The 12864-nt window shown below is 49.2% G+C and overlaps 1 protein-coding gene across 1 annotated transcript in view; it reads right to left on the minus strand.

Moving 5' to 3' along the window:
- Nucleotides 1-708: 708 nt before the first annotated feature.
- OTOA (otoancorin) overlaps nucleotides 709-12864 on the minus strand; it is an 83673-nt gene continuing 71517 nt past the window's right edge. Inside the window, exons 24-28 of the mRNA XM_047780319.1 lie at nucleotides 10997-11139; nucleotides 10606-10742; nucleotides 10004-10101; nucleotides 4706-4901; nucleotides 709-959 (exon numbers count right to left, since the gene is read on the minus strand). Of these exons, the coding sequence (XP_047636275.1) occupies nucleotides 889-959; nucleotides 4706-4901; nucleotides 10004-10101; nucleotides 10606-10742; nucleotides 10997-11139 (645 nt within the window). The 3' untranslated portion in view covers nucleotides 709-888. The remainder of the gene's footprint in view (nucleotides 960-4705; nucleotides 4902-10003; nucleotides 10102-10605; nucleotides 10743-10996; nucleotides 11140-12864) is intronic.

Genomic DNA, 12864 nt, shown 5'->3' on the forward strand with positions numbered 1-12864 from the left:
GATTTAACATTGAAACATGTTAAATATTTTAATTTCACAGCAATGCAACACCCACCAAAACATCAATTAGTCCCAGCAATCAGGCAGGAATATTGGCTTCTGTTGTGAGATTCATTTATTTCAGTTCTGCTAAATATCTAAGAAGGAGAAGTCCAATGAGGCCTGTATCTCTAAAGAAGGGAAATGAGGCCAAAATAGAAGCCAGATCAGGCCTTGGCAAAAAAGAAAACAAAAAACAAAAAAAAGGTGCCATTGCCCGCACCCATCACTCTGGCATCTCCCTCTGGAGGAAGGGCAGGAACTGGTACTAAAATCTTCACTCTTCACGCTGTTGGCCAGAAAAACCCCTCCCTCCCAGCTTTGGCTTCTCCGACTCAAAGCTGGAAAACAAGCAGGCCCCCTGCTGAGGACACAAGCTGGTTTAAGAACTTGCAAAAGAGTTCCTGTCATGGCGCGGCGAAAAGGAACCCGACTAGCATCCATGAGGACGCAGGTTCAATCCCTGGCCTCGCTCAGTGGGTGAAGGATCCAGCATTGCCTGAGCTGTGGTGTAGGTGGCAGACGAGGCTCAGATCCCCGGTTGCTGTGGCTGTGATGTAGGCCGACAGCTACAGCTCCGATTTGACCCCTAGCCTGGGAACCTCCATATGCCGCAGGTTGGGTCCTAAAAGACAAAAAAAAAAAAAAAAAAAAAAAAAAGAACTTGCAAGATCATGTGTAAGGATTATTGTCTTCCTTTTGGTGCCTCTTCAATTCCAAGGCCCCCGGGGCTCCCTGCCCCTGTTGAGGCTCTGAGTCACGGTAGGGGACTCCCACCATTCGCAGCTCCCTCGGTCTCCACGCACCCCAGCCAGCTGCCCTGGCCTCAGGGCGATGTGCAAACTCGACTCACCACAGGAGCTTGGGTATCAGGACCAGTAGGGGGCAGCCCAGCCCAAGATCCCAGGAGACCCCGGCTCCTAAAAGGAAACAAGATAAAGACCATTGCGCCCAGGTCTCAGCTGCCCCCGAGGGTGCCAACTCCCTGGGTCTCCGTCCGAACCACTCACTAGATCTCATTAAACCTTGGTTTGTTCTTCCCTTAAATGGGAGAAATAACCACAAATTGCAAGGGGCTGGAGAGCAAAGGAAATGAGATTGTGTGAATCAGCAAGTACCAACCAGCGCTGCCTTAATCATAACTTGGGGAGACGGTTAACAAAGCCAATTCTGGGAGCTACTCCTGCAAATTCTGGTTCTGCAAGCCTGAGACCAGGCCCCGGCATCCAGATTTTTTTTTTTTTTTTTTCCTGTCTTAGGGCTGCACCTGCAGCATATGGAGGTTGCCAGGCAAGGGGTTCAATGTGCGCTGTAGACACTGCCGCTGCCACTGGCCTATGCCAGAGCCACAGCAACACGGGACCCAAGCCACATCTGTAACCTACACCACATTTCACGGCAACACTGGATGCTTCACCCACTGAGCAAGGCCTGGGATCGAACTCATCATCCTCATGGATGTGAGTCGGTTTCCTTAACCGCTGAGCCACGACGATGGGAGCTCCAGGAAGCCAGATTTTAAGCATCACTCCCAGGCGATTCTGATAACAAAGCAAATTTAGGCAACAAGAGATTAAGAGCCTGGCCCACAGGAGGGAGTCACCCAACTGCCAGCACCAGCTCAGGCCTGTGGGGTGACTGGAAGGAGGGGGGATCTAGGTGATAGGGATGGAGCAGGCACAGGTGGCTGTAGACGTCCAGATAGGGGTTCACAGATAAAGGGGGAAACCTGGGGGATGTTGGGAGATCCCTGTGAGTTCAAGAAAACCCTCAGCACAAGGCAGGCTTGCTTAACTAGTGGAGGTCATTTGGTGGGGGATGGGGTGGGGCCTGCATTCAGATTCAGACCCCGGGGCAGGAGTTCAAGGACGGAGGACCGCTCTTCTGCTGATTTGAATACACACCCTACCGAACACAAAGGAAGAGCTACTCATCCGGAAAGGAAGAGGCAGGCCTTTCCAACCCCCACATCCATGGATGATAAAACTGTGGCCCCCTGGGATCCTCAGACTGAGAGCTTCCGTGCCTGCCGGCTTGCATCTCTGACAAGCATCTTATCCTAATAAATCTGTTTCTTGCCTATCACTTTGTCTCCCACTGCATTCCGTCTACACAGAGGCATAAAGAACCTGAACCTTGGTGAGTCAGGACACGGGGTCACTTGAATATAAAACCGTGGGTTCAAGTCCCTATCTATGCTCCGGCTGGGTTCAGGCCCTTAGTGCTGTCAGTTTCAGAGGCTTCTCCCGCTGGCTGCGTATCCATCAAAATGACAAATACTCAGACCCTCTGACCCAGCCATCGCACTTGGAAACCTTGACCCTGAAGTTATGCTTGAACAGATGCAAAAGAGACAAGGTCACGTGCTGCATGCAGCATTGTTTGTAAACAGTATAAACACAGAAACAACTGAACTGGCTCCAGAGATCTAGATAAGCAGTCGTGGAGTAGGCAGAAAACCAATAATTCCATGGCTCCTACATACAGATATGGAACGGTCTCCAAAGTACATTGTCAGGTGAAAAATGCAAGGCGCAGGACCAAGTGTACAGAATAAGCTTCTGGAAAAATGCAGCGATAATCTATGGAGATGCGCAGAATACCCCTGGACTGATACACAAGCTGTAACATTGGCTGCCTCTGGGGGAGGGACCCGAGTGACCAGGGAACAGGGATGGGGGAGATATTTCACTGCATTTTCAGACCTTTTGAGTTTTAAATCACGTGCACGGTCTCCTGTGTGCATTATCAAAAACACTATAACATTTTAAAATAACTTTTAAATGTATGCATATCACAGTCCAATAGAAAGGTTTAAAATTAATAATAGGAGTTTCCGTCATGGCTCAGTGGTTAACAAATCCGACTCGGAACCATGAGGTTGCAGGTTCGACCCCTGGCCTTGCTCAGTGGGTTAAGGATCTGGCATTGCCGTGAGCTGTGGTGTAGGTCGCAGATGCGGCTCGGATCCTGCTTTGTTGTGGCTCTGGTGTAGGCCGGCAGCTGTAGCTCCGATTAGACCCCTAGCCTGGGAATCTCCATATGCCACACGTTCGGCCACAGAAAAGACCAAAAAAAAAGTAATAATAATACATCAAGGGGCATGGCTCCCGTTTGAAAATGTTTGCAGCCACAAGTGCCACCTCTGGCCACTGTGGCTGCAGAAACTGGGACTCCCCCAATTGGCCATCCCCAAGGGAGGCTGGGGCAGACTTGGAGACATTCGAGTTGGAGAAAGTTCTCCCATGTGAGTCAAGCACCAAGCCCTCTTTGCTCCCTGGGGATTTGCACCTGCTGGCCCCTCTTCCCAGGACACTCTCCACCTGGATGGAGCCTGATTCTCCCCCAGCTGGGTCTGCAGATTAGAAATCACAGTCTTTGGGGAAGTTCCCATTATGGCACACCAGAAACGAATCCAACTAGGAACCATGAGGTTGCAGGTTCGATCCCTGGCCTCGCTCAGTGGGTTAAGGATCCGGCGCTGCCATGAGCTGTGGTGTAGGTCGCAGACACGGCACGGATCCCAACCGTGTGGCTGTGGTGTAGGCCAGCAGCTACAGCTCCGATTTGACCCCTAGCCTGGGAACTTCCATATGCCACAGGTGTGGCCCTGAAAAGCGAAAGAAAGAAAGAAAGAAAGAAAGAAAGAAAGAAAGAAAGAAAGAAAGAAAGAAAGAAAGCAAGCAAGCAAGCAAGCAAGCAAGCAAGCTAGGAAGAAAGAAAGAAAGAAAGAGAAAGAAAGAAAGAAAGAAAGAAAGAAAGAAAGAAAGAAAGAAAGAAAGAAAGAAAGAAAGAAAGAAAGAAAGAAAGAAAGAAAGAAATCACTGTCTTTGGGAGGTTCCCATCCCCCCACCCAAAGCCTAAGCACCTCCTCTTCCAAGTGTTTCCTGGGTGCCTGTGTCCCCCTTTACAGCACCCTTCATACTGCCTCATGGTCACCTGGGTGCATAGACTCCCCTCACCCCCACGCTCTACTGGGAGCTCAGCAGGGACACAAGACACGTCTGGCTTGTTCACAGCAGCCTCCCCAGAGCCTAGCACCATGCTTAGTCCAAAGATGTTACTTCCTAAAGACAGAAGGCGTCACGAAGAAGTGGGAGAGTGAGGGGGAGGAGAGAGTGAGACAGGTGGCAAGGGGAAAGGGAAGGAAAGCCACACCCCAACTCCTCTATCTCCAGCCCTTAATCACCATTAGCTCCCTCTGCGGAGATCCTTCCCTGGTTTATCAGACCTGAAATCTTCTGGTTCATTTACAGGAGACCCTTACCACCCGACTCACCTCTGTATCCCCAGCTCCTGCTGCAGGTGCCCAATATATAGGGATTGAATTTACGAATTAATACTGGACGGTGAGGAGGGAGGGGAACAAAGGAACCCCTGAAAAGACTTAAGTCCTGAGAAATTCTGACTCTATGAGTTCTGGGTGGGATCCGAGTAACTGGCGGAGGAAAAGCTCCCCCGGTGACTAAACTGATCAGGAGTTGAGAATCATTTGTAGATGCTTGGTAGGGACTTTGGATTCTTCTCCGAATGCAGAATCTCCAGAGATGGTCAGAGACCCCACCCTGAATCTTAGAAACATTCCCTCCCAGGTAAGGTAGGGCGGACCAAGAGACGAGGAAGGGGATTAGGGGTGGGGGACAGGGCTGGGGGCTGTCCTGCTCACCTGGAGGAGAAGGAGAAGAGGAGGTCCGGGTGGGGCTGGCGCTCAGAGGAGCGTCCAGCCAGGAGCGGGTCTTGGCGCCATCTAGCGCCCGCTGGAGGCTATGCAGCTGCAACATACTGAGCTGCCGGCGCTGAGCCGGGGTTACGGCCGCGGCGTTCTCTGGGCCCAGGGAGGCGATCTGCTCCACGGACAGCTCCTGCAGGGGGGTACCTGGGGCAGCACCGTCATAGGCGCCCTTCCTCGGCTTTCCCAAACTGGTCATCCGTCCAGGGCCCGCACAACTTTGCCACACCCATGTGCCATCTGTGCTCTTCTTTAGAATCTTTCCTTCAAATCCTCTTTCGCTACTAAAATTAATTTATTTTTGCATTAAAAAAAAATTGTAATGGGGAGTTCCCAATGTGGCTCAGTGGTTAAGGAATCTAACATCCACGAGAACGCAGGTTCGATCCCTGGCCTCGCTCAGTGGGTTAAGGAACCAGCGTTGCGGTGCGTTTGTGGTGTAGGCCGCAGATGCAGCTTGGATGCTGCATTGCTGTGGCTATGGCGTAGGCCAGCAGCTGTAGGTCCGATTGGACCCCTAGCCTGGGAACCTCCATGTGCCCTGAGTGCGGTCCTAAAAAAGAAAAAAAACAAAAAAAAACGTAATGGAAAATCGAATGACTTGCAATAAGTACTCATTTAAAATATGCCAAGAGAAATAAAACATTATGGAATTCTAGCTAGGTCTGTTGGCCAATGTCTGAACCTGGGGCCTCTAAAAAAGGAGGAGAGGGGGGATTTTGAGTGTTACAAGGTGTTAAAAGACATTTTAGCTGCAAATTGAGACTTCCTCCTTGAATTAATCAGTAGTAAAGGAGAGTTGAAAAGGTGACTTAATGTTGTTTAATGCAGTGCAGGAACCCCCCCCCCCCCAATCCTTCAAGTCTCCCACCTGAGAAACGCTAATATGTTAGAGAAAACACACACTTAAAGACCTGAATCTGGGGGTTCCCGTCGTGGCACAGAGGAAACCAATCCAACTAGGAACCATGAGGTTGCCGGTTCCATCCCTGGCCTTGCTCAGTGGGTTAAGGATCCGGTGTTGCCATGAGCTGTGGTGTAGGTGTGTAGGTCGCAGATGTGGCTAGGATCTGGTGTGGCTGTGGCTGTGGTATAGGCCAGCAGCTACAGCTCCGATTCGACCCCTAGCCTGGGAACCTCCATATGCTACAGGTGCGGCCCTAAAAAGGACAAAAAGACAAAAAAAAAGACCTGAATCTGTGTCCCAACTCTGCCACATACTAGCTGTGTGACCTTGGGCAAGCTACGTAACCTCCCTGGGCTTTTGGACTAGATGTGGGATGGTGCTGAGAACTCATCTCCAGTGCAGATTCTCACTCAACCTTTGGTGTGGCCTGATACCATGTGGTCCTGTGAGGGCTCGAAGAAAGGAAAGTGTGGTAATCAATTAGTGATGTCTGCCACAGACACCGGAATTGGGAAGCTGTGCCTCAAGAGGAAGTCCTTTGAGGGCGCTGAACAAGATGTTGTCTAAAGTCACTTGCCGCTTAGAGCTGTGCGTCTGGAATGGGATGGATGAGATGGCAGGGACCTCTAACATCATCCTGCTCATTTTCTAAGGGCCCCAGGATTCTGAGAAAGGGGGTTCTGCTCCCTCACCCCCTCCTTCTTCCCTCCTTCATCTTTCCTGACAAGGTAGATGCCGCCCCAGAATCATGTCATTCCCGGTCTTAGAATCCTTCCCTGCCACCCCCACCCCAGGACACAGCTCAAGCTCCTGACCGTGGTACGGTGACCTGCACGCTCTGGGTCCCGCCTGACCCGCCTGAGTCCTCCCCACTGACAACCTGAAGAATGGATGTTCACATCTGCCGCCTCCAGGGGGCAGCACTTCCTCCTGCCTGGAAGTAGGGCACCTGCCATCAGCCTCTACCTGGCATCAAACAAGGGCCACTGCAGCTGCGGACCCGCAGCACCGCTGAGCAGAGCTCAGGGTGGAGACCAGGAGGGAGGCCCTCTGTGTTCTGGGAAAACTGGAAGAACAGGTCTTCTGAGAGTTCGATATTTTTAGAAGATGTTATGAGCCCAGTTCTGGCATCTCCTCCTCTAGAAAAACGCTAAAATCCTTCCATGATGACTGACGACTGTGCCTAGTAGCAACCCTTCCATAAACTTCTGTAAAGCGTGTGCCTGATTGGATTGTGATGCTCATTATACAACTACAGATGTGATAAATTCATTTGAGTAAAAAAAAAATTAAAAAAAAAAAAGCGTGTGCCTGAGTGCAGACACCTCCGCCTCCAGCTTTCAGACTTGGATCTTGCTATTTCCCACTTCCTCTTTGGGGGCAGTAATTCAGAGCTGTCTGAAACACGGCCTCCTGGGCTGTGGTTAGTGAGCAAAACAAAGATGTCAAGGTCATCGTGAGAACAGCCATGGGAATGCGCGGGCCAGTGAGTCCTCAGGGAACTCAGGAGAGAAACAAAGAACAGCCCCCAGCCGAGTTGCCTATCAAAGGCATGATTGCAGGAAGCCCAGACCTTTACCTTCTAGAAACCTGGTTCTCTGTAAACCTTTTTTTTTTTTTTTTTGGTCTTTTTGCCTTTTCTAGGACCGCTCCCGCAGTATATAGAGGTTCCCAGGCTAGGGGTCAAATCGGAGCTGTAGCTGCTGGCCTACACCACCAGCCACAGCAACTTGGGATCCTAACCGCGTCTGCGACCCACACCACAGCTCACGGCAATGCCGGATCCCTAACCCACTGAGCAAGGACAGGGATAGAACCCACAACCTCATGGTTCCTAGTCGGATTTGCTAACCACTGAGCCACGATGGGAACTCCCTCTGTAAATCTTTTATTCCCACTACCTTCCCTTTGTTGGAAACCTCATATATCCCAGCTCCCTACCTTGCCTCCTCGGAGTGGTTTCTCAGGGCTACCCGAGATGCTGTATTCAGGGCTTACGTCCTAATTTCATCCCAAAAAAACTTAACTCTCACCTTTCAGGTTGGGCATTTTTTTTTAAATCGACACTCTCTACCTAGCAAACCTGTCCTTTGAAATGCAGCATCATCTTCTTCCTCTCAACACACACACACACACACACACACACACACACACACACACACACACACAGCAGACCTGCTCTTCTGGCTTTTACTCCTTATATCGACCATTAACACAGAGTTTGCATTATGAAAATTATCTATTTTTCCAGTGTTGCTGACTGCAGCCCACAGGCCAGATTGAAATCTTTAGACCTATTGCACTGTGCTTTAAAAAGTAAATTCAGGAGTTCCCATCATGGCGCAGTGGTTAATGAATCCGACTAGGAACCATGAGGTTGCGGGTTCGGTCCCTGCCCTTGCTCAGTTGGTTAACGATCCGGCATTGCGGTGGCTCTGGTGTAGGCTGGTGGCTACAGCTCCGATTCAACCCCTAGCCTGGGAACCTCCATATGCTGCGGGAGCGGCCCAAGAAATACCAAAAAAAAAAAAATACAAAAAAAAAAAAAGTAAATTCAGGGGAGTTCCTGTCATGGCTCAGCGGTTAACAAATCTGACTAGGATCCATGAGGATGCAGGTTCGATCCCTGGCCTCGCTCAGCGGGTTAAGGATCCCGAGTTGCCATGAGCTGTGGTGTAGGTCACAGACGTGGCTTGGATCCCGCATTGCTGTGGCTGTGGTGTGGGCTGGCAGCTGTAGCTCCAATTAGAACTTCCATATACCATGGGCGCGGCCCTAAAAAGCAAAAACAAAAAAGTAAATTCAAAGTGGTTGCCAACATTTATCAAAAGATTTCATATGAAAATGAAACTTCTGGATTCTTTTTTTTTTTTTTAAGGAAGATCCAGTGATACTGGGCCAACATTGTCACACTGCATCCATGTGCCAGAGATGAGAAGCAGCTTCCCCAGTTAGACAAGGCTCTCCAGGTCACCTCGGTCCCTACCCAGGCCACTGCACTCCTCTCTGTTACCTTCCAAGTCCCCAAAGGCACTGTGTCAATCCCTTTCACTAGTGCCTAAGAGGCAGACCTAGCCTGGAGCCTACAACCTAGCACCTAGGCTAGAGCCTACTCGCAGTGTTAAGTGGTCACTAGGAATTTCTGGAATAGGTTTGTTACCAAGTGGATTCCAAACCAGATCAGGAGGAAGTGCTCAGCCCTATGCCATCATCCAGGACCAAGCTGCCTACCCCATGCAGAGCCCCCGAGGGGAAGCTCCATGGCCTTAAGAACTATTTCCCCTAAACAGCTATGGCTCCTGGCCCGCATGAGGAACTGTCCTGGGTGCTGAAGTGGTCCAAGGTTGACTCTCTGTCTTCCAACGAACAACTGATGTGGCATCATGGGAGTTTGTCTCGCCCGGTTGTATATGCCTGATCCGGTTGTGTTCCCACCTTGTCCAGAAAGCGAGGACAGCAGGGTCACTCCTCATCAGAGCAGACTGTCCCCACCAAACCCTCTCCTCCTCTTGGATATGGACAAGGACCTCTCACTGGATACCCTGCTTCCCGGACCTCAGGGATCCAATGCAATGCCCTCAATTTCTTCCATAGCTGTATGTTGCATGTCCTTGTGTGGCTTTCTTAATACTTGTCTCTAAATCAATTCAAATATATTTTTTTACTTAAACACATTTTAAAAGGAAGTGTTATTCCAGAAATGCTATCCTGCCTCAGCAATTCTGAAGTCCAAAAAAAACACTCTGAAAACTGGAAGTCTTTGCCCAAAGTTTAAGACAAACTTATCTGCCCGCAAAATCAGACCTGAATTGATGCGAGACCATTTATAGTCTCTATTTATTCCAATTAGTGTGATTTGTCACAGATTACTTCACAGAAATATGAATGCATTTGCTTACAAGGTACTTCCCTAGACACTGCTGAAGACGGTAAGTTACAAAACTGTAGCGGCACAGAGTGATCTTTCTAAAATCTGGAAAATTCCAAATTCTGAAATATATCGGCCCCCAGGGATTTGGGATAAAGAAAGGTACACCTGTCATACTATCATAAATAGAAATCCGTACCACTTGCTATGAAGAGAAGCAAACCATAAAAATAGATACAATTAAAAGATAAATTTAAAATGGAAAAGAAAACTTAAAAAAAAAACACAAACACCTAAAATTATCTTGTGATCCATCCATGGCTGGCATGCAGCCGTCCTCTGGCCCTATCCACAGACGCCTCGTTGCAAGTTCCGGGACTCCAAAGCCCGCCATCTGCTTCCCTGCGTGATTTGCAATGGGGTCAAGCTCCTATTCCTCCTTGAGGAACTGAGTACCTACTTTGAATATCTCATCAGGAAGGCACGTGATGGCTGACGGCTGGAAATGTGGCATCAACTCCTTGTCAAGCATTCGGAGCTCTTCCTTCGTTAATCCAGCTGTGGAGATAAAGGAATCACAAGGGTTTAGCTCAAGCCATCAAAACTTTGCTTGTTTTATTAATGGGGCTGCATAATGTACAGATCTGTGCATTCTAGGCAAGCATCATGCCTTTACAAAAGGCCCAGAGAGTCACACTGGGGAATCAGTCTCCTTAATCAACTCAGGGGGAAAAAAAATGTAGGTCATATTAGCCCTGATTGGTCTCCTACAAGGAAGAGAATGCCCCCAAGGAGTTTTGCTTTACACAAACTTCAAATTGTGTATCAATCTATTTTGGAGCCAATTAAATGACATTCTAAACCAGTTAGTACCACAAGATCACCAAGAGAGCTTCTCTAAAAAGCAGACTTGCAGACCCCACCCTCTGCCCTCCAAGGCATGAAATCTAGGTTCTACTGCAACGCTATAGATGTTTATGTGGCCAGGGATTCTTTTCTTTTTGTCGTCCCCAGATTTAAGGTGGGAAAAGAAGAGAAAGCCATGCTCAAGGTGCCTCCTACCTGCAATGGTCCCAAGCTCCTGCAAGACAGAGCTGGACCATTTGGTGGGCTCCCCGAACACAACTTCTGCCTTCCTCTTAAACTCTGCCAAGACGTGGGTACTGCAGAGCAGGGTTCCGATTCTGGCCACCACCACCCTGATTATGAGGGAGGGATACAGTGTTAGCCTGAGAGACTCTCCAGCCAGAAAAAAAAAAAAAAAAAAAAAGACATGCAGAAGGTAGGTAGGCTCAGCATCAAGAAAGGATCCAACTAATCTCACTCCCTGTTCAGCCCAGAAAGGTAGCAAAGCATCAGGAAGCAGAGAGCATCTTGCTGAATGAATGAATCAATCAATCAATCAATCAATCAATCAGTTATTTGCCATATGGCACACTAGCGTTTTGGTTACCTGAATTCTGAGATCTTTATAAGTGAGATTTCGGTGACGTTCATGGCACACAGGGTTGCACCAAGTCCTACCAAGTGGAAGCTCTTCAGATCCTGGATACTATAGCCTGAATCTTCCAGGAACCCTTGCAGAATGGATTTAGCCTATAGAAATGTGGAGGGAAAGGACATGAACTATCCAGGGATGACCAAGACCTCAAGGTCCAAGGCGACAATGGAGCTACAATGGAGCTTCCAAATGATCACGCATCCTACTCCTCGGGGTGGACTTCCCATTCCAGACCGTCCTAGCCCCTCATCCAGGTTCAAGGTGCTGCTTCTACCAAGTATGTCCCCTCACCTCTAGAGGGGTCTTGTATCCTTCACCACCATTAGCGATATCTGTACCTTGGGTCTGGCTCTGCAGGTGTATTTCCTTCCATCACTCATGACCTTCAGGTGATGGGTCAACGAAGTTCTGCCTCAGGATCCAAACTTTTCCAGCATCTGATTTCCCAACTTTCTGACAAAACCCTGTAAAGTCTGCCTTTGCACCTTTGCCCAAATCAGTGCCCCCATTGGAAAGGCCCTTCCTGCATTTCCAACTGGTGAAACACAATCATCCTTTTATGGGGGGTGAGGGGGTCAAGTCAAATGCCATCTTCCTGAAGTCCTCTCTGAAATAGGATTGCCCCCTTACTCTTCGATTCGAGAGAGTAGTACATTAAATGTTTTGGTATTAAAAGCCACACAGGAATCTCTTCAATGAGCTTTGATTTAAGGGGTGATGTAGCGTAGGGTCCCTGTCATTCTCACATAGTGGCCATTCATGGTTCATGACTTTCCCTGGAGAGAGAGCTAGCCTCCCCACATTCTTACTCCATGTGATTCCGCTGGAGCTAACTGCATTCTGAGTTTCAGGGGTGATGCTATGGCCCGGGCCTGGCCAGTCAGGATGTCCCTTAGCCCGGCTGCAGTGGCTGGTTCTAGATTGGGCATGCGATCCACTCAAAACCAACCTGGACTTTGTCCAGAACCAGTAGAAGAGAAGAGCTTTCTTTATGCTGGACTGGACCTTGGAAGGATAAACCCCCTGAGTCTTTTAGAACTTACCACATGGGACGAAACTACCTCTGAACAAAGTCAACACGAAGGAAAGCATGGTCAAAAAATGGTGAGAGACGGAGTCCTGACAATAGTGTTGAAGCCCCTGGATCCAGCCATACCTTAATTCCACTCATGACCCTCTCAGTTCTGGGAGTCAAGAATTTCCATTCTTGCTCAAGCCACTTTGAGTTGGGGTTTGAGCTGCTTTGAGTTCGGTCACTTGCAATGGAATGAATCCTGATTAATTTGATCTACCTGGGTTGAACTTGAGGAATAACCCACATCAAGCCCTGGGACTGGAGCTGTAGAACAGCCTGGAGCTTCAATGGTCATGGGGGGAAGAGGCAAAAGATTACAAAAGGACCAGAGCTCACAGGCAAAGATGGGGAGGAAACATCCAAGGAGAAGCAGCTGCTGAATGGCAGTGAGGGTCGCAAGGATACAGTGAATCTTCCCACTCCCGTTTGGTTTTTTGGTTTTTTGGTTTTTGGTTTTTGGTTTTTTGGTTTTGTCTTTTTGCCATTTCTTAGGCTGCTCCTGCGGCATATGGAGGTTCCCAGGCTAGGGGCTGAATCAGAGCCATAGCCGCCGGCCTACACCAGAGCCACAGCAACATGGGATCCGAGCCGCATCTGCGACCTACACCACAGCTCACGGCAACACCAGATCCTTAACCCACTGAGCGAGGCCAGGGATCGAACCTGCAACCTCATGGTTCCTAGTCGGATTCGTTAACCACTGAGACACCACGGGAACTCCCCCATCCCCGTTTAATGCCAGCCC

This window comes from Phacochoerus africanus, chromosome 5, assembly GCF_016906955.1.
Source record: "Phacochoerus africanus isolate WHEZ1 chromosome 5, ROS_Pafr_v1, whole genome shotgun sequence".
Lineage (NCBI taxonomy): Eukaryota > Metazoa > Chordata > Mammalia > Artiodactyla > Suidae > Phacochoerus > Phacochoerus africanus.